A 23,692-nucleotide genomic window follows, 5' to 3' on the forward strand; every position below is an offset into this window, starting at 1 on the left:
GTGTCTTTAAAGTCAAAATTAATCAGCTTGAAAATGAGGCAAAGGAGATGAAAGATCAGAAGTAGGATGACCAAAAATCCAGGGATGAAATCCAGTCTTTAAAGACCAGAATATAACAATTAGATGCAAATGACTTCATACAGCAGCAGGACACTATAAAAAATAAAAAGAATGAAAAAATTGAGGAGAATATGAAGCACTTCATTCACAAAACAGACGATTTAGAAAATCATTCCAGGAGAGACAACTTAAGAATCATTGGTCTACTGGAAGACCATGACAAAAGAAAAAGCCTGGACATAATACTAAAGGAAATTATCCAAGAAAACTGTCCCAATATTCTGGAAGAAGAAGAAGGGAAAGAAAGGTCGTTTTAGGTGAGTGGATTGATTTACCCATAGCTTTGAGTCTGAAAGACAGAAATTAGTAAGCCAATTCTTCTTCTTCTTTTTTTTTTTAATAAAAACCCTTACCTTCTATCTTAGAACAAATTCTGTGAGTTGATTAATTCCAAGACAGAAGAGCAGAAGGGGCTAGACAATGGGGAACAAGTGACTTGCCCAGGGTCACATAGTTATGGAGTGTTTGAGGCCAAATGTGAACCACCATCCTCCTGACTCCAAGCCTGGTTCTCTATCTGATGTGCTACCTAACTGCCTCCTATAAGTTAAGCAGGCTAGTTTGCTAGGGAAGAGTGCCTTGAGAAATATACATGCGCGCGCACGTGTGTGTGTGTGTGTGTGTGTGTGTGTGTGTGTGTGTGTGTGTGTGTGTGTTGGGGAGGGCTAAACAATGATTTGGATGGTTAATGAAGGAACCTTGCCCACCAGGCTGGAAGGGTCTGACTTTAGAGTTACTCTCTATGGAACACTGCTCTGTTTGATGTTTTACAAAGAGGGCTTAATACATTGTCAGCTAGTTAATCAATACATTATAACCCAAATCTGCCTTCCCTTCCCTGAAATCTGGCTGTAAAGCTTTCTGACTGTCCATGAATGTTGTGGAATTAGCTCTAGTTTATATAGATTCATGCATATACTATTTTTTCACATTTGATCATAACAACAATGCTGTGAGGTATGTGCTAGTATTATTTCCATTTAATAAATGAAGAAACTGCGGTTTGGAAAAAAATCAGTGACTAGCCTGTGCATGGGCTGAGGCAGGACTTGAACTCAGCCTTTCCTGGCTTCAGGTCTGGTGTTTTTCCACACTTCTTCTCAGCTGTCCATTATAAAATGCTCTCACTTAATTTGATGTGTGTTGGGGTCAGCCTTGTTAGAGGCATTCATGCAGAGGTTGGGGAATGCTTCTCTGGCAAGAATTTCCCACTTTGGGTGAAGGACAGACTAGATGCCCTCCGATGTCTTTTCCCATTTTGAGATTCTCCCATTCTATAAAGCCATGAGAAAAGTGTCTTCAGCTCTTGGGAAGGCAAGCCTGGAGATTCATTTCCTAACCACATTAAAGAGATACAAGCCAAGGATCTTGCCCTTGCCCATCTGATCTAGCCAGCCAGTCCAGAGATCTCTTATCAATGACCTTGTAAATTAAAAGTCTCTTTTCACACCCCCTCTGCGATGACTCCCCCTCATCCCCCCCCCCCAGCTTTCTCAGCAGTCCCTAATGAAGAGCAGTAGCGGCCAAGATGAATTCCACAGCCCAGATCCTTCTAGGGATAATTCAACCTGGGCTAATTGCCCTATGGCAGTCCCTTAATTAGATAAAATCCAAATTACATGAACAAGGCTTGCAAGCCAAGCAGTTGGGGAGGGGGTGTTCATGTTATTTACTCGGTGTCTCTGATTTTGCTGGGAGAAAATGACTTCTTGCTTGAAGGCAAACCAAACCTTCAAATTAGGGTAGTGACTCCTCTCCTGAGCTCTATAAAGGGGAAATGTTCAATCACTTCCCAAAGGACTTCATCTCTGCTCAGGTCTCACTACCACCCTCTCCAGCAGCAACATGAGTCGTCAATTCACATGCAAGTCAGGAGCGGCCACAAAGGGAGGCTTCAGTGGCTGCTCAGCTGTGCTTTCTGGGGGGCCTAGCAGCTCATCTTCCTACCGGGCAGGGGGCAAAGGACTCCAGTGTGGCTTTGGCAGTCGGAGCCTTTATTCCCTGGGAGGGACTAGGAGCATCTCCTTCAATGTGGCTAGTGGGAGTGGCCGGAGTGGGGGCTATGGTTTTTCCCGGAGTCGGGCCAGTGGCTTTGCTGGGAGCATCTTTGGCAATGTTGCCCTGAGTCCTGTGTGCCCATCGGTATGTCCTCCAGGAGGCATCCACCAAGTCACCATCAATAAGAGCCTCTTGGCTCCCCTCAATGTGGAGCTGGATCCTGAGATCCAGAAAGTGAGGACCCAGGAGCGGGAGCAGATCAAGGCTCTCAATAACAAATTTGCCTCCTTCATTGACAAGGTGGGTTGGTCAAGCTTCTTTGTATTGTCTTGAGAATCTCTCATCATATGTAAAAGTCATGTATGTAAAAGTAACGGATGACTTAGACTTGCTTCCCATTTCATTCTTTCTAGCTCGTGTGTGTGTGTGTGTGTGTGTGTATGTGTGTGTGTGTGTGTGTGTGTGTGCTAGTGGTGGGAGGAAACCAAGAAGAAAAGAACCAATTCTTGCCCTTGAGAGTCAAGAAGGGAACTTGAAACAGGAGAGGATGGGGAGATGCAAGGGAAGCAGAGCTATAGGGAGTGAGGTTCAGAGGCCCTTTGGGTCATGACTATGCTAAATGATCACCAGATTTTGGGAAAAAAACAATTTCCATAATAATATCTATAAAGAAGCATTTTATAGATCTTAAAAGTACTTTAAGCATCACGATAACTCTGGAAGGTTATAACCCCATTTTAAAGATGAGGAAACTGAGTTAGTATGTCTAAGGTCTGATCTGAAATCAAGTTTTCCTGATGTTAGGTCCAGCACTCTAGCCACTGAGCCAATTGTTATGATCTCCAGAGAGATGCTCTTATTAGTAGAATCCTTAGAAGCATGTGTTTGGAAAGACCCCAGACCATCATCAGCTCATTCAGCCACCTGCTTAAAGGCAGAACTGAGAAGGGATCTGCTCAAAACCTATAAAATCAAGAGCAATGCATCCACCCCAGCAAACCTGGTGGTGAGAGATCCCTACTGAGACTGAGAAAGACAAGTTTAGGACGTTGGTGACAGATACCTGTAATCTCATTTCCAGGAGGAGGCTGGTGGCTCCCTTGAGTTCTGGAGTTCTTAGTTGCCATGAAGTCTGATTGATGATCAGCATTACCTGGCACATATGTAGAGCCCAGGTCCTATTGAAACTTCCTCACAACCGACTAAATTGTCTGGTTCATGAGTGGCCACAACAGCCTTGCTGAGAGATGAGAAACCTGACAAAAAATTGCTATAGAATATAATCATAAACAGATTTTAGAACATTTAGGTAAATTTCTGGTTGACCAATTCAGAATGGGCCATTGAGAGGAACAAAAATATTTGAGCACCTGCCTAAGCATTTTTTGAGATAACTCATCTTCCTTGACTCCCATTTCCCTAGAGTGCCTCCAATTTATGGTAGGATAGACTAGGAGGCTGACCTAGGGAGGCATTTCAGGTCATTGATGACAAATGGTATTGCTGTGCTTTAATATTTTTTTTCCTTTAGGGAAAGAGATTCTACAATTTTTTTATCTTCCTTCAAATATATCTTATCTTTTGATCTTCCTCCAAACATATCTATCTTATAATTCTTATATCAATCAGAAGATACTCAAAAGGTGGTTACAATTTAACTCAAATTCCTCCTGCATTATTCTTTTTTGTGTGTCTATTATGGCATTTGAGGTCTTGGTGAGCAGGAGCAGGGCTATGTACCTTTCTTTGTATTTTCTTTACTCCCTGAGTAAGTAAGTATGTAGTAAGTAAGATGAAGTCTTAATGTAAGTAAGATGTAAGTCATGAGAAATTTTCAAAAAGATTCTGTGGGACCACTTCTCCAGGATCCTAAATCTTATAGGATTTACAATTGGGAGGGACCTATCAACTAGTCCAACGCCTTCATTTTCCAGATGAGGACACTGAGACTGAGAGAAGTGAATAGTCCATTCGAGGTCACATAGGCAAGAAGTATATTGTTAAAGAAATTTATGTATGGGGTCTGGACTACACTAAATGACCTTCCATCTCCCTTCCAACTCTAGGACTCAATGATTCACTAAGTATAGTCCAATCAATGGGGCTGTGTTTAGTTACATTGATAGTGTTGACCCTAGGTTATCATTCTCTGCTTACCAAGGGTCTGTCCTGTGCCTAGGAATTAAAGCAGCTCATCTTTCAGGGTCTCTAGAGCTCTGATGATGAATTGACATATAGATCAGTGTGGTTGGTGGGCACCATTACTGAGAACAGTTATCACAGATGTTGAACCTCTGCACTCAATGGCTGAGGGGCATCACAAGCTAAAGCTAAGAGCTATTTTCTTGGTTGGACTTCCTCCTTTGCTAATGAGATCTATCATGGGCATCATGTCTTCTGCAATATCCTTCCCCTTATCCCACCCCCAACTTCCCACCACCACCAGACTTAGTATCTAGTACAATGTTGTACACAATGGAGGTACTCAATAAAGCCTAGACTTTGTCTCTGAGTTAGTAACAACTAATTGGGGTTAGGACAAGCAAAGTCATATGGTCAAGGAAGGAAGGGCAGTAGGGAAAAGGGATTTTAAGGAGGGAAAGGACAGGGACATGGGCAAAAGAGGGAGAAGTGCTTCTAGAATGGAGATTAAAAGCATCATTGAATTTAGGGGTGGAAGGGACTTTGAGATCATTTAGTTTTATCTTGTTTAGAACTTACAAGGTTGTAAACTTAGGCTTCCTAAGTGAGTGATAGTCAAGATACTTTATTAACTTTCATCTGTAGATGTCTCCTTTCTCAATTATATTGGAAGCAATTTGAGGGCAGAGATTGTGTTTTGTGCAATATCCTTTCCCCCTCACCTACCTTCTTAGCATCTAGCACAATGTTCTACATAATGGGAGAGTGAGTTCTGGTTGTTTTTGGTGCCTGTCCAATATTGGACTCCAGGCAGGGATATGCTAGTAAATGTTTAATAGCTTGGATCTCCAAAAAATATACGCATGACACATTTTTAAAGTTTATAGTTAAAAGTACGAATGTTTTCTACATTGCTTTAAAGTCCAGACAACCAACAAAGTGATAAATCAAGTCCTCATTTGTAGCAGCTGCTGCTCTCATTGAAAATAATTGGCTCTCAGCAGTTGACTGGAGTTGGTGCCAGTGTACCCAGGCTCTAGGGACATAAAATCCAATTTGATTTGGGTTCTAGGTGCGATTCCTGGAGCAGCAGAACCAGGTCCTGGAGACCAAGTGGAACCTGCTACAGCAGCTGGATCTGAGCAATTGCAAGAACAACCTGGAACCTATTTATGAGGGCTTTATCAGCAACCTGAAGAGACAGCAGGATAGCCTGTCAGGGGACAAGTTGAGACTGGATTCAGAGCTGAGGAACATGAGGGAGGTTGTAGAGGACTTCAAAAAGAGGTGAGAAGGGAGATCACTCTTGTGGGACTGGGTGCTGGATAAATGCAGTCCAGAAGTGTTGGGTCTGGCCCTGTGGACACTGGGGGATTCATCCTTTGGCTTAGGGGTGATAGTAAGATGAGCAAGACCCATTTGGAGATATCCTTTCCTGACAATGCCATTGCTTTCTTCCATTCAGGCAGGTTTCAGAATTGCCAGCAACACCTAGGTTTGTTGCTATGATTCTGAGGCTGGTCACTCAGGACTTCTCTGAAAGGTCCTAGAATAATCCTTCTAAATATGTTATTGTTTGTGAGATGAGGGCATTCCTTCCTTCATGATGGGGCAGAATACATATGCTTACCATAATTCTCATCTTTCTTGTCCTCTATGTCCCCCTCCCCATCACCATCTTCTCAACCAAAGGTATGAAGAAGAAATCAATAAACGGACAACAGCAGAGAATGAGTTTGTGGTGCTCAAGAAGGTGAGGAAGTGGATGTCCATTAGCAATGGAAGTAGGGAAGGTGGGGGATGGAGGGAGGGTGGAAGGACCTCAACTCTAAGAGGAAGGCACCAGGCCTTCTGAAAGGGGTGTCATCTTTTCTCTCTGGAATGAGAAAAGGCAAAAAGGGACTGATGGTGCGGCTGTTGATTACCCATGGCACCCAGTGTGTTTCTAAATTTTTTAAATTAAAATTAAATTTTTAAAAATTTTCTTATTTCCGAATTTTCTAAATTCTGATTCCTTGTTAAGATACGAATAAAATAAAACAAAATATACAAAAATGAACTATTTTTTATTAAATCACTGGGGAAAACCTTCTAGTGTCTAGAACAATTGAGAGGAGTTTGGCTGTTGATAATTATTTAAAAACTTGTTTGGTTTGGGAACAAATCACATGCTTTTCTGAAAGAGCTGATTTCTTTTTGAGTTCTGTTTATCTGAGGCAAGGGCTAAAATGAGTGTGCATTCCCTGAGCATATCCTGTGGTGGGAATGGCCCCAAGCATGTGATGGTGGTGGTGGTGGTGGTGGTGGTGAGAAGAAACTCATGTGGATAATCTATATGCAGATAATTGAAAGTTGATTGTAGTTTACTTCATTCTCAATCCTTCCCTGGGAGGAGTGATTTGCCCAGCATCCAATAGTGAGTTATGCCTGGGCAGAACAGGGATTAGAACCCAATCTGGAGCCTTTTCCAGTGGGTTAGATTGACACCATCTGAACCAGCATTGAAGGCTCAGTGGTGGAGAGGAGGAAGGAGGGTGTCTGCACTTTCAGGGCTTGAAGAAATCAGGGACTCTCTATTCTGTTTCTAGGATGTGGATGCTGCTTACACCAATAAAGTGGAGCTTCAGGCCAAAGTAGAATCCCTGGATAGAGAAATAAAATTCCTCAAGTGCCTGTATGAAGGAGTGAGTAGCCCTTCCCTGTTCTCCATTGGTCTTCCCTCCTTCCCTTCTTTCTCCTTCCTTTCCTTCTCTATTTCTCCCCTTCTCCATCCCCCTTTCCTCCTCTCTGTCTTTTTGCCTCTACCTCTGTCTCCCTTTCTTCTCCTCCTTCCCTTGCATGGAAGCAGTGATCTGGATGACCTTCATCCAAGGATTCCCTCCAGTCTCTTACTAAAACACTGATCTGGGCTTCTAGCAATCACTATGATGCTTGGCCTCTCGGAGGGCTGCCTTCACCCTCCTGATCATAATTACAATAATTGGAAAAGAAGTCTCCTGATTCAGTGGCCCCTCTTTCCTTTTCAAATGGGCATTCATTCTTTCTCAGACACCTATGAGGTTGTGCTCCAACCCATCCCTGCTAGAATCTTTGTAGCAGGTCACTTCAGAGATAAAGGCAGAGGTGATGAAGTGGGTATGCCAGGCTCTGAGACACTGGATGCTCTAAGAATCCATTCTCAAGTATGCACATTTGGGGTGGGTCAAGGAGGAGAGGAATTTTGATGTAATATATGTAGTTCGGGTCAATCTTGACATTCTATAAAACATAGTCATATACTTCCTTTGGCTTCTATCTGGTCATCCCGAACCCCACTGGATCCCCACTTAGGGAGCTTTGATAGCCCTTCTTGGCCCCACGTCCGCCCTCTTCCTACACACACAAACACACATACTCATCTACTGGGGGAAGGCAGATTCTCAGGACATCCTATTGGCTAACCCAAGTCTCTTTCTATTCATACCTTTTTTCTTGGGTGTCCTCTCCCCATTCATTCCTAATTCTAATCAACACAGCCTCAGTAGAGGATGCCTTCTATTCAGGAGTCTCTGGGGTTGGCAGAGCTCCTCTCAGGCACCTTTATTCTTATCCAATTCCAAGACCCAGGTTGCTGTTGGTGCCCTTCAGGGTTTAGGATGATGCCAGGACAACCTTTAGGAAACAGGCCAAGTTTCTAAATCTCTAGGGTGATGGAATTCCCCAAACCGTATAAGATTGGGTTGTTTATCCAGAAATGTCCTATGGGACATATGTAAATAGTCTTTTCACTACAGGGACTTTTTTCCAATCTGTGCTGCACTCTCCTATTAGGGATTAGCATGTGCAGGTCATGTCTTGCCACTCTCATTGAAGAAATTTCAGTGACTCCCTCCTGCCTCTTGGACAAAATATGAACTGAGTCTGAAATTTAAGGAGCTTACAGTCTGATCTCAATTTATCTGTCTGACCCAACCTCGTTACTCTCCTCTTTTCTCTGTCAGCCAGACTAGGCTGTCCATTGCTCCCCAATCCTGTCTTGCTGGTCCCCCACCTCTGCATTTCAAAAGTCAGCCCCTCATGCCTGGAACATTCCACTCTAATCTCTCCCTCTTGAAATCTTGCTCCATTGGAGTTAGTTCCCATCCAAGTGTCATCTCCTCAATAAAAGCTTGCTTAGTGGTTGGTCCCAGATAATGACTCCATCTTCAAGTTTCCCTAAACCAAAGTATCTGAATCTTTTCTTATATTTTTTCAAAGTTTCCTTGGGAAGTCACTTCAATTTGAGTTTCTTTCTACTTCTTTTGTCTTTGTAGGAGATTGCCCAGATCCAGTCACATATCAGTGATACATCTGTCATCCTCTCTATGGACAATAACCGAAACCTAGACCTGGGCAGCATCATCGATGAGGTCAGGAACAAGTATGAGGACACTGCCATGAAAAGCAAGACTGAGGCTGAGAACTTGTATCAGACCAAGGTGAGCATCCCCATACAACCCATGTCCAGGGATTGGTGCACCAACTTGTTCTTTGCTTGGAGGTCTGTTCTAAGGTTCAAGACCCACTGTGTGCATGGACAGAAGTTCTGGGTAATTGGGGATTGAGATCCCTGGGGACACTTGGGCACTTCCCTAGGAGAAATACTTGTCTGATGGGGAAGAAATGGACATACACTCAGGATATACCACTAGGCAAAGAGATGTACGGTGTCAAGTATTATAAGTGAATTTAGTGGGGCAGCTAGATGGCTCAGTGGACAGAGAACCAGGCCTGGTGATGGGATGTTCTGGGTTCATATCTGGCCTCAGATATTTTCTAGTTTTGTGACCCTGGAAAACTGACTAGTCTTTGCCACTCTTCTGCTTTAGAATCTTCTGCCTTAGTATGAATTCTAAGAGAGAACGTAAGGGTTAAAAAATAAATAAGTTGGGGGCAGCTGGGTGGCTCAGTGGATTGAGAGTCAGACCCAGAGATGGGAGGTCCTGGGTTCAAATCTGACCTCATATACTTCCTAGCTATGTGACCCTGAGCTAGTCACTTACCCCCATTGCCTAGCCCTTACCACTCTTATGTCTTGGAACCAATAAATAGTATTGATTCCAAGACAGAAGGTAGGGGTTAAAAAAAAGTGATTTTAGGATAAAATAGGTACACAATGGCTGAGTACAGACTTTATTAAACATTGGGTAGGGTTAGCCAAGGAAAGCTTTCTAGGTGAGGCGAGTTTTGAAGCAGGTTTAGAAGACTGTAATAGACATGGACTATTAGTGTCTCTTGTTAATTAAAATTAATTGCTGGGGAGGGGGGAATGGTGGGGTGCTATTTCAGCTGTGATCTGAATCTTTTCTAGTTCTCCAATCAAACCCAATTTCAGGGCTCAAGAGAAAGAGAGAGAGAATGAGTCACTTTAATCGTACCATTCCTAATGGTTGGTGGGTGGGAAGGTGATTCTTCAGATAACTTGGTTACTCACTGGAAGATGACTTTCTTAATACCCCTTGGGGTATATCAGACTCTTTCTCTCAAGGGAACCATAAACCACAGAGAGCCCTTATTACAATGCTTAGAAGACAGGATGGTGGGGGGGGGGAGGAAGACCAGAAATCATGGGCTCCTCCTAATATGGTCTACAGGCACAATGAGTCTTTTAAACCCTGCCTCCCATACATAGGTTCAAAACTTTAAATCTGAAAGGAAACTTAAGCCTAGCCCCCTCAGTTTACAGATGAGGCAAGTAATGCTAAGAACGATTGCCCAGGGTTACATAGCTAGCAAGTGTCTGAGACCTCATTTGAACTCAGATCTTCCTGACTCTAAGTCCAATTCTCTTAACCAGTGAACCACTTCACTGCTCTGAAATCCACCTTGGGAGTATACAATGCAACACCCTGAAGTCCTGGAGCAAATTCTTTATTCAATAGGGTTAGTTTTAAATTCAGGCAGATTTTCTGATTCTTGTTCTAGAGTTGCTTCCGCATTGTTTTTTTAGAAGATAACAAGACTTAAAGATGGAATATCTAGATTATCAAGTCCAACACCCTCATTTTACACACGGGGAAACTGAGATTTGAGCTCTGGTCCTCTGAAATGAAATCAAAGGTTCTTCATGTGTGCCAGGGAGGAAAGATTCTTCTTGGGTCATTTTTCTGGCCGAATATTTTTCAGAATCATTAAAAAATAAATTTTCAATTATTTCTGCTACTCTTCCTTTTGTTATCCTCTAAGATGAAGAGTTAGCTCAATTGACTCAGACACTGAGATACATAATCAATGGCGTAGGCTGGGTTCTCAACTTTTTTGTGACCTAGACTCCTTTGGTGGAGTCTGATGGAGCCCTTGGAGCCCTTTCTAGAATCAGATTTTTAAATGCATAAATAAAAGATCTAGGATTATAAGGGAAACCAATTATATTGCAATCAGGGATCAAAACATTTAAAAAACAAGTTCCTGGACCCTTATTCTAGAGGCAAACATTTAGATGAAGTATACTGAGAGGAGACACCCATTCCCACCTTGGCTGACTATCATCCTCAAATAGATCAAATTAGATAATATGTGTAATGGAGACATAAAGAACAGCACCGGTGTAAGCTGTTATTATGGCTATTGCAATTATTATTGTTGATAATAATAATGACAGTGATGAAAAACACCAAGCAGACTCATATAGAAGAAGAACAAAGTTATCATTCCCCTGGGGGTGGGATAAAATCAGAAGAGGGTGGGAAGGATCTCCATTCTCTTGGGAGTCCAGAAGCACCAGAAGAGTCAGAGAGAAGATAACTTGAATATTCACAGGTGGAGAATGGAGAGTAGACTGTATTTGTCTAATGAATATTTCATTGAAATCATTCATTGAATGATTCATTAAAGACATATTGTTGCCATAGAATTCAGTTTTTAAAAAATTATTTGTGTTATCAAAAGGGAGTTCAGCTCAGGCTTGGATTATCTCTAGATCAAAATGGCCAAATTTCAGGACTGGATGAGAACCCAGAGATTCATTGAGTTCAATGAGGATCTGAACCAAAATCTCCTCTAAGTGGGCATCATGTCTTTGCTTGGAGACCACTGGGAAGGGGAGACTTCTGGCTCTTTGTAACCCCATTTGGGGTTTTCTTGAGAGATATTGGAGTATTTTGCCATTTCCTTTTCCAGTTAATTAAAAAGAACCCCTAATCTTCTGTCTTAGAATCATTACTAAGGCAGAAGAGCAGTAAGGGCTAGGCAATGGGGGTTAAGTGACTTGCCCAGGGTTTCATAGCTAGGAAGTGACTGAGGCCAAATTTGAATCCAGGACCTCCTGTCTCTAGACCTGGTTCTCAATTCACTGAGCCACCTAGCTGCCTCCTTTTCAGTTCATTTACAAATGAAGAAACTGAGGTAAACGGGGTTAACTGACTTGCCCAAGGTCACCCAGCTAGTAAGTATCAGAGGCCACATTTGAACTCAGATCTTCCTGACTCCAGATCCTGTACTTTATCTACTGTGCCACCTTGTTGAACTTTCCCATTCTCCTTTCAGATTGATTGGATAGCTAGTAGTTTGCGAGTTTTTCTTTTACATGAAGTCAAAATTTCATCTTTTTCAGTAGCATCTGTCTCCATTTTTGTCTCTTTGTTTCTATTTGTCTCTGTATCTATCTCTCTTTTACTTTCTCTATCTCTTCCTTTCACATTTACTTATTCCTCCATTACTATGATAGCTGTTTACAACCTGAAGCTTCCCTAACTGACCTGTGCACTTTTTTTGAAGTAGAGGATCCTTTCATGGATCAATGTGAGCTTTATGGAGATAAAAGGAGAGTTTGGGATATTCTCATGGTCACGTTAGAAGTAATGGGGCAGTCAGTTGAACGGAAATTGTCTGAGATGAAAATTAAAAGCATATAAATATTAACAAGTGACTTAATTACTTAATTAACTCAGAAATACCTTTGATGAAATGAGTTGTGCTAGATCCTGAATAAATGTAAAGAAGAACAAAATCCTCCCCCTCAGGTGCTCACAATGGCTCACAGATTGGGTCTGAATGGGATGTTTCCCACAGATCTCTTCCCTGACCATCTCAGCCTACTAGTACAGGGATGCTCTGCCATTCACTCTGGTTAGCACCAAATGCTTGTTTGGGGTCAGTGACACTGCTTTGGAATCCAGTTCCAGGAGTTACAGTTGGCAGCCAGCCAGCATGGGGATGATCTCAAACACACCAAGAATGAGATATCCGAGCTGACCAGACTCATCCAGAGGCTTCGCTCAGAGTCTGAGAGTGTGAAGAAGCAGGTGAGTGCATTTAGAATGGGGAGGTGGGATGCTCTGGGACCCTGAACTTAAACTGGGAAGGAGATGGAGTCCCCACCCATAGTCCTTGAATTTTGTTCCCTAGCTCCCACAATCCCCAATATTTGTTCTTTTCATTTCTGGTATTTAACTCTTTCTCTCCACTCAGTCTATCTTACAGTCAGGCTTCCATCTCTTCTACCCAGCCCTATTCCCTATCCTCCATCCTTAAAGCCTTCTTATCTCTCCTCCTCCCTAGCTAAACTTATCTCCTTCCCTACTCATTGTCTTCAACCAGCACACTTAGCCTCATTCCAGGTTCAGCCCATCTGTATGTACTTTACACATTCTTCTCATCCTTCACACTCAGGCTGGACCCCCTGCAAATTCCCTTCCCTCCCCCTCTCCTCATTCAGTGTTATTTCTTTGTGCATAGCCCTATGCCTCTGCATTACATGTCCCCAGCCCTGGCAATTAGCTCCAAACTCTAACGCAGAAAGTCGAAAAATGTTTTCCTGAGGGTCCTAATGGAAACACTTGTCTTCAAACATAAGGTTTCTCCCTGGATCACTTAGCAGCGACTCCCCCTCACCCCCATCTCACCTTACTCTCAGCAGGGATGTAGTAGCTTCCATCTGGAGCCAACTACAATAATTAGATGGTGAATGGGAGGGTAGACTTGGGCATCTTAGAACTGACCCTTTGCCCCACAGTGCTCCAACCTGGAGACAGCCATTGCAGATGCTGAACAGAGGGGTGACTGTGCCCTGAAAGATGCCCGGGCCAAGATGGATGAACTGGAGGGTGCCCTGCACTGCTCCAAAGAGGAGCTGGCCCGCTTGCTGAGGGACTACCAGGAGCTGATGAGCACCAAGCTGGCCCTGGACATTGAGATTGCTACCTACAGGAAGCTCCTGGAGGGCGAGGAGTGCAGGTGAGGGTGAAGAACAGCCCTAAGTGGAGATCATCTGATTTAAGTGTGGCTACTGATGTGTGGAAAGAAAATGGGGCTTAATTAGAATTGAGAGAAGCAAGTCTAAGACACAGGAGATTTATTCAGCCTCTTCCCTTGGGACCTGGCTTCAGACACTGGTGCTCTCACTTAATGATGGTTCTAAGTATATCAATTGCCCCCTTAGGGTTTTACTTTCCTCCTGTGTAAACTCTGGGTATTGCCCTGGCTGGTCCCCAAGGTCTATTCAGCTGTAACTCTCTTATTTTGATGAGTGAAGAGAAGTTAGCAGATGACTAGGAGCCTGGAGATGTGGGGATGGAGTGAATGCAAGGAAGACAGTCAGAAAGAATGAATGAATGGAGTCTGGCTTCCAGGGTTTTTGTATTGATCTAGTCTCCCTTTCTGGATGTTAATTTATATTAGTTTACCATGTTTGTCATTCTGGGATACCGTACCATGCGGGGGAGCTCAGATCTACTCTTTTCTTTCCTATAGGATGTCTGGAGAGTACACCAATTCTGTGAGCATTTGTAAGTATCTTGAAAATCCATCATCAATTAAAATCAGTTGATACTTGAAAAGTAGGAAACCCTTTTCTTCCATCTTAGAGTCAATACTGTGTGTTGATGCCAAGACAGTAGAGTGGTAAGAAATAATAGGCAATGGAGATTAAGTGACTTGCCCAGGGTCACCCAACTAAGAAATCCCTGGGGCCATTTTTGAACCCAGGACTTTTGACTCCTGTCCTGGAACTCTATCCACTGTGCCTCTGACCATTTATTCTTGCTGCTAACAGTTGTACACCTTCATCCTGAGGTGTCACCTTTGCCTTCTGTACTGGCATTTTAAGTGGGAAAGGAACCACAGGCGATAGCTTTGTTCCTCACTTCTTTCAAGGGCTTTACTTTTTTTTTTTTTAGCAATTAAGAGCTATCATCTTTTAATTTTTTACCTGTTAAAATGTGCTTTTATTTATTTTAAAACTTTTATTTCTTTCTTTCTAATATTTTTCCATGTTTCTATGATTCATTTTCTTTCCCTCCCCTCTTCTCTTTCCACTCCCAGAGGCAACAAGCAATTCCACTGGGTGGTACAAATGTTGTCACTTGATACTGATTTCCATATTATTCATCTTTTCTAGAGAGTGATTTTTTAAAAGCCTAAACCCCAAATCACATCCCCATATAAACATGTGATAAGGGATGTCACATGTTCTTCTTCTGCATTTCTACTCCCATAGTTCTTTCTCCCAATGTGGATAGCATTCTTTCCCATAAGTCCTTCAGAAGGGTCCTGGCTTACTGCATTGCTACTAAAAGCAAAGTCTTTTACATTGTATTGTTCCACAATGTTTTACTTTGTGCTCAGTGTTCTTCTGATTCTGTTCATTTCACTCTGCATCAGTTCATTGAGGTTCTCCCAGTTCATATAGAAAGCCTCCAGATCACCAATCCTTGCCTGTGCACAATAGTATTCCATCACCACAGTTTATTCAGCCATTCCCCAATTGAAGGGCATCCCCTCATTTTCCAGTTTTTGGTCACCACAAAGAGCGCAGCTATGAATACTCTTGTACGTGTCTTTTTCCTTATGATCTCTTTGGGGTGCAAATTTCAAGGGCTTTACAGTCAGTGACAGGCTGGTTGTTGTCCTTTGTACTCAGAGGGCACAAATGGCATCACTATGTCAGGGTCAGTGTACAGTGTGTCCAATAGTGATTGATCGGACCAGCTACCATGGGTTGGGCACAAATAGTGTGTATAAACCTTTGGGATGGAGACGTCTCTAAATTTGCACATCTCATGTTTCTTTGGAGCCTCCGAAATTCTGTCTTGCTCATAGAACAAACCAATAGAGTAAACTAATATTTAACAAAGCACCTACTCTGACTCAGGCATAATGCCAATTACAAGGAATAGAAAGAAAAGCACAAGACTATTGCTGCTCTCAAGGGAGGAGCTGGTCCAGTCCCTCCCAAGAGAACATTCTCTAAGCAAAGCCTCCATTAACATTACATGCTTGACAGGATTATTAGAGGGGTCCAGAAAAGTAGTGAACAGAGGTCAGGAAGAGGAACAGCATGGAGTCATAAATACATTCTATACCTGGCCTTGATTTACAATTCTCTGAGAGAACCCACCCACTAAGAGCCTACAGTCTAATGGGAGAGACACCATGCAGAGAAAAACTTACCTTCTTACAAAGAGCCTCTCTTTCAAACACATCACTCCCACCCTCTCCCCAAGCAATCAAGAGGTTCTAGAAAAATGAATTCTCCCTTTCCCCTCCAATCAGACAAAAATAAAACAACCAACCAACAACCATAAAACTTCAAATACCCATTTAATGACCATCTTTTTTTTTTTTTAAACCCTTACCCTCCATCTTGGAACCAAAGCTGTGTATTGGTTCCAAGGCAGAAAAGTAAGTAGTAAGGGCTAGGCAATGGGGGTCAAGTGACTTGCCCAGGGTCACACAGCTGGGAAGAGTCTGAGACCATATTTGAACCCAGGTTCTTCTGACTCCAGGCCTGGCCCTCAATCCACTGAGCCACCTAGTTGCCCCTCAAAGACAAGGTTTTGGATACTTTTTCAAGGATTATTGCCAGAGGACCACTGCTACCTTTTGTAACATTGACCTATTTTACTTGACTTTCCCTACATGGTTATTAAAAGAGAAGACTCAGGGGAAGGATGTTAGTGGATAAATGACAGGTAAAAAACAAAGCGATCGTTACAATTTTTGAATTTCAATTTTTCAAATTTATTTTTCAGTTACATGTAGAAACAATTTTTGACAATTGTTTTCTGACATTTTAGGAATCATATTTTCCCCCTCCTCTTTTCCCCACTTCCTATATGCAGTAAATAGTCTGATATTGGTTATACAGTCAAGCCATGACAGAAGACACTTATCACCCATATAATACAAAACTCATGAAGGAGATGAAGTGAAGAATGGCAAGCTTTGATCAGAAATCACTCCTTCTTTGGCTCTGGATAACATATTTTCATCCTGGGTCCCTTGTAGATATCTTGGGAACTTTTCTTTCACAGTTGATTATCCTAAAATATTTCTGTCAGTTTATAAACTGTTCTCTTGGTTCTGCTCACTTCACTTTGCATCAGTTCATATAAGTCTTTCCAGGTTTTTTTGAACATCCTGTTTGCCATGTCTTATGGTACAATAGTATTCCATCACAACCACATACCACAACTTGTTCATCCATTCCCCAAGTGATGGACAACCCCTCAATTTCCAGTTCTTTACCACTAAAAAGAGAGCTGTTCAAAATATTTTTGTATAGGTAGATCCATTGCCCCTACCTCTTATCTCTTTGGGATACAGAACCAAGGGTGGTATTGCTGGGCCAAAAAAGCATACATAATTTTTGGACCCTTTGAGTGGTTCCATACTGGTCTCCAGAATGATTGTATCAATTCACAGTTCCAGCAACAGTGTATTAATGTCCCAATTTTTCCATGTCACCTCCAACATTGATCATTTTTCTTTTTGGTCATGTTAGCCAATCTGACAAGTCAATCTGACAATCTGACAAATCTGAGGCAATATCTCAAAATTGTTTTAAATTTACATTTCTCTAATAAATAGCAATATGGAGCATTTCTTCATATAACTAGAGATAGCTTTGATTTCTTCCTTTGAGAATTGCATGTTCATAGCCTTTGACCATTTGTCAACTGGGGGATGCTTTGTATTCTTATAAATTTGCCTCAGATCTCTATATATTTGAGAGATTAGACCTTTGTCAGAGACATTTGCTATAAATTCCCTCCCCACACACCAAGTTTGTTGTTTCCCTTCTATTCTTGGTTGCATTGGTTTTGTACAAGATCTTTCTCATTTAATGTAATTAAAATGATCCATTTCATCTTTTGTAATGTTCATTACATCTTATTTGGTCATAAATCCTTCCTGTATCCTTAAGTCTGACAAGTAAAGTCTTCAGCGTTCTCTATAATTTGTTTATGGTGTCCTTCTAGATCAAGTATTCATTTTGACTTTATTCTGGCATATGATGTAAGATGTTGTGCCATACTGTTTTCTGCCATACCATTTTCCAGTTTTCCCAGCAATTTTTGTTTAGTGAGTTCTTCCCCCTTAAGCTTTTGAATCTTCTGGTTTTCCAAACACTAGATTATTTATCCACTACTCTAATTCTTAGTCAGTACCAGATCGTTTTGATGATTACTGCTTTAGAGTACAGTTTGGTACCTGGGTTGGCTAGGCTTCCTTTCTTCATATTTTTTTCATTTATTCCCTTGATATTCTAGACCTTTCATTCTTCCACATGAATCTTGTTATTATTTTTTTTTCTAGTTCTATAAAATAATTTTTGAGTAGTTTGGTATGACACTGAAGAAGTCTCTTTATCATTTTTTATTATATTGGCTCAACTTGTCCATTTAATGAATAATTTATAAGATGCCCAGAATTAAACAACAACAAAATAAAGTACAGAAAGGAACATAGCGTGATTTTGTTTCTTTATGTTGTTCAGTTGTATCTGACTCTTCATGGCCCCATTTGGGGTTTTCTTGGCAGAGACACCAGAGTGGATTGCCATTTCCTTCTCCAGATCATTTGGAAATTGAGGTCATCAGGGTGAAATGACTTGTCCAGGGTCACACCCCTAGTAAGTGTGTGAGACCAGATGTGAACTGACTTCTTCCTGACTCCAGGCTTGTCACTCTATCCATTATGCCACCTAGCTGCCCAATGTCTTCTTGGCTAAATTTAGCAAAAATGAATATTTCTTTTCAAAAATCTGTATAGCAGAAGTTCAACGTTTTTCTTTACTCTTCTTTGTACATTGAAATATTTCTTTGTAGTTATTAACGTCTCAATTTTAAAGTACCAGAGGAGGCAGGTAGGTGGCTTAGGGGATAGAACACCAAACCTGGAGTAGGGAGGACATGGGTTCGAATTTGACCTCAGACATTTCCTAAGCTGTGTGACCCTGAGCAAGGTCCTTACACTGACTGGCCAGCCCTTACTGTTCTTCTGCCTTGGAAAAGGTTGTTGCATAGTTTCAAAGACAGAAGGTAAGGGTTGAAAATGAATGAATAAGAAAATGCCAGCATGTCATTCAAAAGTAAATTTTAGTGAATTGGGAGGTTATACATATATAATATATAGTCAGGTCTTCCTGGTTTCTCCAGGACACAGTCTCACCCTCTTTCTCCCTTTCTTTTCAGCTGTGATCAGCAGCACCATGCCTGGGAATGCCAGCACAGGGGCTGGATTTGGGCTTAGCGGTGCCAGCACCTATGGCTTCCGGTCCAGCCCAGTCAGTGGCGGCTATGGAGCCCTTGGTGGAGGCTGTGTCATTGGCAGTGGGACCTGCAGCCCAAGAGGGGACTCCAAGACTCAGCTGGGCAGTGCCAGTGAATACAAGGACACCCTCGGGAAGATGTCTTTGGCTCTGAGCTCACCCGCCAAGAAAATGGCGAGATAAAGAGCGAGAGCCACGCTAGGCTGGCTTTGGATGCTTTGAGATTCTGTTCTCTCTAGGGCTTCCTCTTCGAGCACTAACCTGAAGGCGAAGGATCACTTTCCCCTGATGTCTTCCTAGTTCCTTTCTCCAAGGAGTTCCTCTCCGCTTTAGGATCCTCCCCCTTTCTTGGCCATTGGAGCCTCCTCTAGCTCCAGGCTCTCTGCCCTATTCTTTCTCGCTACACAGTCCCAGACTCTTAGGAACGGAGGTTGCCTTGTCTGTTTCCGCTGTCTCCACCCAGCAGCTTCCACGACTGTTACCGGTCTGGAGAAGACAACCTGCATCGCTGCTGCCAACCCAGGGCTTTTAGAGAAAAGGGAAGTTCTCCCGTCAGCGTAATCCAGGCGCTTGCTTCGGCAGCCTCCGTGCTTAAGGAGTTATTTGTCAATGGGATATCCTACTTAGAGATCCTTCTCCCTTCCGAGGGAATGTTTGTGTAACCCCACCGTCTCAATTCAATTAAAATGTTTATCATGTCTCTTCTGTTTAAGGATATGAGCTTTTTTTTTTTTTTTTGGTCTTGTTGGGTAGAGGGGGAAATTAATCTTTTTCTCCCTTAAAACTCTTATCATCTGTCTGAGCATCCATAGTAAGCCTAAGGCAGAAGAGAGTGGTAAGAGCTGGGCAATTGGAGTGAAGTGACTTGCCCAGGGTCTCACAGCTAGGAAGTATCCAGGACACATTTGAACCCAAGTCCTCTGGAATCCAGACCTGGAACTCTATCCACTGTGCTACCTAAGTGCCCCAGGAAGTTCCTTTTTAAACCAGAGTGAAACCTCTTCTAGAAGGAGGCATCCTGACCGCAATGGCAGAGGGATAAAGCTCAGGGTCCACTGCGGTCTCTTTCTCATTGAGAATACAACAGAAAACCCAGGGGCAGCTCAAGCTGATGATGGACTGCTCTAGAAGTGGGGTTTCTAGTGAGGGCTGTAAACATGCTATTGTACAGATGACTTTATGTTGTTCCCCTTTTGCTGCCTGACCTCCCTGTTCCCTTTGGGTTTTTTTTCTTTCTGTGTCCCTGCAACAAACGTGTCAAATTGTGGGTGTTAGCTAAAGCTTTGCCTAGAGGGTTTGCTCTTGGGAGGGACTGGCTGGGTCCCTCCCTAAGGAGACTCGATTTTGCAGACTGAAATCTGGGTTCCCCTCCTTCCTCTGGCATCATCAGAAAATAATCCAAAGTCCCAGACTAAAGGCACAGATGTCAGTGATCCTATTCACACAATATCAGAGCTGGAGGGGTCCCTAGAGATTAGAGTCTAATCCTCTCACTTTACAGAAGAGGAAATGAAGGTTTCAGGAAGAGAAGTGACTGGATAGTAAGTGCAGGGATTTTTTTAACCCTTCCCTTACCATGTATTGGTTCCAGGACTGGAAAGCACTAAGGGTTAAACAATGGCAGTTAAGCAAATTTCCCAGAGTCACACAGTTATAAAGTTTGAGCTAAAATTTGAACACAGGACTTCCAATTTCTAGATCTGGATCTCAATCCACTGAGTCACTTAACTGCCCCCAGGTATCTTGTTTTGAGTAGAAAAATGAGGCAGTAAGAGAAGCACCCTAGTGCAGTAGGAACACTCCGTAGATTTGGATTGAAGAGGCCCTTGGTTCAAATCCTGACTCTGCCCCTTAACACCCATGTGACCTTAGGGAAATTACTAAATTTTTCTGAGCCTCAGTTACCTCCTTTATAAAATGAGGAGCTTTGATTTGAATCTAGGGGCTCTTAAACTTTTCCATGGTAGTAGAATCCTTCAGTTTTAACAAAGCTGTGGCAGGATGCTTATAATAAAATTCTCTAAAATTTTAATTTTATTTTTAATTAAAATTAAATTTAAAATTTATTTTGATTTCTATTAACAAATAGCTAGTAGATAGGAGTGCTGGATCTAAAGGCAGTAAGATTCATCTTCCTAAGTTGAAATCTGGCCTCAGACACCAGCTGTGTGACTCTAGACAAGTCACTTAACCTTGTTTGCCTCAGGTTCCACATCTATAAAATGAGTAAGAGAAGGAAGTCACAAACCATTCCCCTCAAATCAGACATGACTGAATAACATAAGATTCATTAAAAACCTACACAATTAAACTTGGGCTGTTTTGGGGCTCTTCAATTTGAGAAATCTTGGATTAGATGGCCTCTGAGGTCCTGTCCAACTCTAAATCAGTGATCCAAGTAACAGAGGTAAGATTCTAAGGAAAATGTAGTGGCTGAAATGCTGGACTTGGTGTCAAGAAGACAGAAGGTCAAATCTAATCTCACACACTTATTTGCGGTGCAAATGCCATAATATCTCTAAACTTCAATTTCTTCATCTGTAAAATGGGAATAATAATAATAAGTATCTCCTAGATTTGTTGTATCAAATTACATAATGTATTTAAAGCACCATAAACATATCAACTATTATTTTACTTCTTCTGATTCTACATACTAACCACATTATGGATTTAGAGCTCAAAGAGACCTTAGATATGATTTGGTCCAATCCCTTCATTTTACAGATGAAGAAACTGAGGCCCAGTAATAAAAACCAGTATTTTTAGTCATTAGTCCAATATCTATCCTCCTATAGTTATGCTGGTAATATTTTAAAAAAACTCTTACCATCTGTATTAGAATCAATACTAAGCATTGGTTCCAAGGCAGAAGAGCTGTAAGGGCTAGGTAATGGGAATCAAATTACTTGTCTAGGGTCATACACAGCTATGAAGTATCTGAGGTCACATTTGAACCCAGGACCTCCCATCTATAGACCTGGTTCTCTATCCACTGATTAGTAAGTGTTTAATAAGACTCTCAGAAGAAGGTCTACATGATATGCATTAAAGTTCAATTTGCATTATTATCATTTTCTCCATTGCTTTCTCTTTTTTTGGTGTTGATTTCTATTTTTATTTTTTCCTTTGATTTTATTTTATTATTTTGGTTACAAAACTCACTTTATTTCCCTCCCTCCCCTCTACCCACCCTTCCCGCAGCCAATGCACAATTTCATTGGGTATTACTTGTGTTCTTGATCTGAACCTATTTCCATGTTGTTGTTTGCACTAAGATGTTCATTTAGAGTCTCCATCCTGTAAACCTCAAAATTTCTTAGACTTATAAATGTTGGAAATTTCAAAGTTCATTCTTGATCTTCTTGATGAAGTGTAGGTTTTCGGCATCTTTCTGCAACAGTTCATTCTCTGGATATAAAAATTTCAAGCTTCTTTCTTGAAGATCTTTTCTCAAACAGAATCAAAATCTTTGAATTTTTTTTATAAAAGTAAAATCTTAAACAAAATTCTTGGATTTTTATAAAAATACAATCTCAAACAAAAAAAATTCAAAAATTCTTAGATTTTAAATTTCCAACATTTATAAGTCTAAGAAATTTTGAGGTTTACAATCCCCAGCCATATCCCCATAACCCATGTATTCAAGCAGTTGTTTTTCTTTGGTGTTTTTACTCCCACTCTGTTTCCTCTCAATGTGGATAGTGGTCTTTCTCGTAGATTCCTCCAATTTGTTTAGGATCACTGCATTGCCACTAATGGAGAAGTCCATTACATTTGATTGTACCACAGTGTCTCAGTCTCTGTGTATAATGTTTCCCTGGTTCTGCTCCTCTCGGTCTGCATCACTTCCTGGAGGTTGTTCCAGTTTCCATGGAATTCCTCCACTTTATTATTCCTTTGAGCACAATAATACCACAGTTTGTTCAGCCATTCCCCAATTGAAGGGCATCCCCTCATTTTCCAATTTTTGGCCACCACAAAGAGTGCAGCTATGAATATTCTTGTACAGGTCTTTTTCCTTATTATCTCGTTGGGGTACAAACCCAGCAGTGCTATGGCTGGATCAAAGGGCAGACAGTCTTTTAGAGTCCTTTGGACATAGTTCCAAATTGCCCTCCAGAATGGTTAGATCAATTCACAACTCTACCAGCAATGCATTAATGTCCCAACTTTGCCACATCCCCTCCAGCATCCATTACTTTCCTTTGTTGTCATGTTAGCCAATCTGCTAGGTGTGAGGTAACACCACAGAGTTGCTTTGATTTGCACTTCTCTGATTATTAGAGATTTAGAGCACTTTTTTCATGTGCTTATTAATAGTTTTGATTTCTTTAACTGAAAATTGCCTATTCATGTCCCTTACCCATTTATCAGTTGGAGAATGGCTTGATTATTTTGTACAGCTGGATTAGTTCTTTATGAATTTGAGTAATTAGACCTTTATCAGGGGTTTTTGTAATGAAGATTGTTTCCCAATTTGTTGCATCCCTTCTAATTTTGGATGCATTAATTTTGTTTGTACAAAACCTTTTTAATTTGATGTAATCAAAATTATTTATTTTGCATTTTGTGATTTTTTCTAGCTCTTGCCTGGTTTTAAAGTCTTTCCTTTCCCAAAGATCTGACAAGTATACTATTCTGTGTTCGCTTAATCTGCTTATATAGTTTCCTTCTTTAAATTCTGGTCATTCACTCATTCTGAGTTTATCTTGGTGTAGGGTGTGAGATGTTGATTCAAACCTAATCCCTCCCATACTGTCTTCAAATTTTCCCAGCAGTTTTTATCAAATAGTGGGTTTTGGTCCTAAAAACTGGGATCTTTGGGCTTATCATAGACTATCTTGCTGAGGTCATTTACCCCTAGTCTATTTCACTGATCCTCCTTTCTGTCTCTTAGTCAGTACCAAATTGTTTTGATGA

The 23,692-nt window shown here is 41.5% G+C and overlaps 1 protein-coding gene across 1 annotated transcript; it reads left to right on the forward strand.

The window, feature by feature from the left end:
* Positions 1 to 1,897: 1,897 nt before the first annotated feature.
* On the forward strand, positions 1,898 to 19,476 carry LOC130454426 (keratin, type II cytoskeletal 73-like). The gene is made up of 9 exons (XM_056798168.1): positions 1,898 to 2,418; positions 5,333 to 5,547; positions 5,953 to 6,013; positions 6,849 to 6,944; positions 8,553 to 8,717; positions 12,396 to 12,521; positions 13,232 to 13,452; positions 13,969 to 14,003; positions 18,693 to 19,476. Exons 1-9 carry the CDS (start codon positions 1,966 to 1,968, stop codon positions 18,950 to 18,952), a joined length of 1,632 nt encoding a protein of 543 aa, XP_056654146.1. The 5' UTR covers positions 1,898 to 1,965; the 3' UTR covers positions 18,953 to 19,476.
* The last annotated feature ends 4,216 nt before the right edge of the window (positions 19,477 to 23,692 follow it).

Source organism: Monodelphis domestica, chromosome 5 (assembly GCF_027887165.1).
Source record: "Monodelphis domestica isolate mMonDom1 chromosome 5, mMonDom1.pri, whole genome shotgun sequence".
Classification (NCBI taxonomy): domain Eukaryota; kingdom Metazoa; phylum Chordata; class Mammalia; order Didelphimorphia; family Didelphidae; genus Monodelphis; species Monodelphis domestica.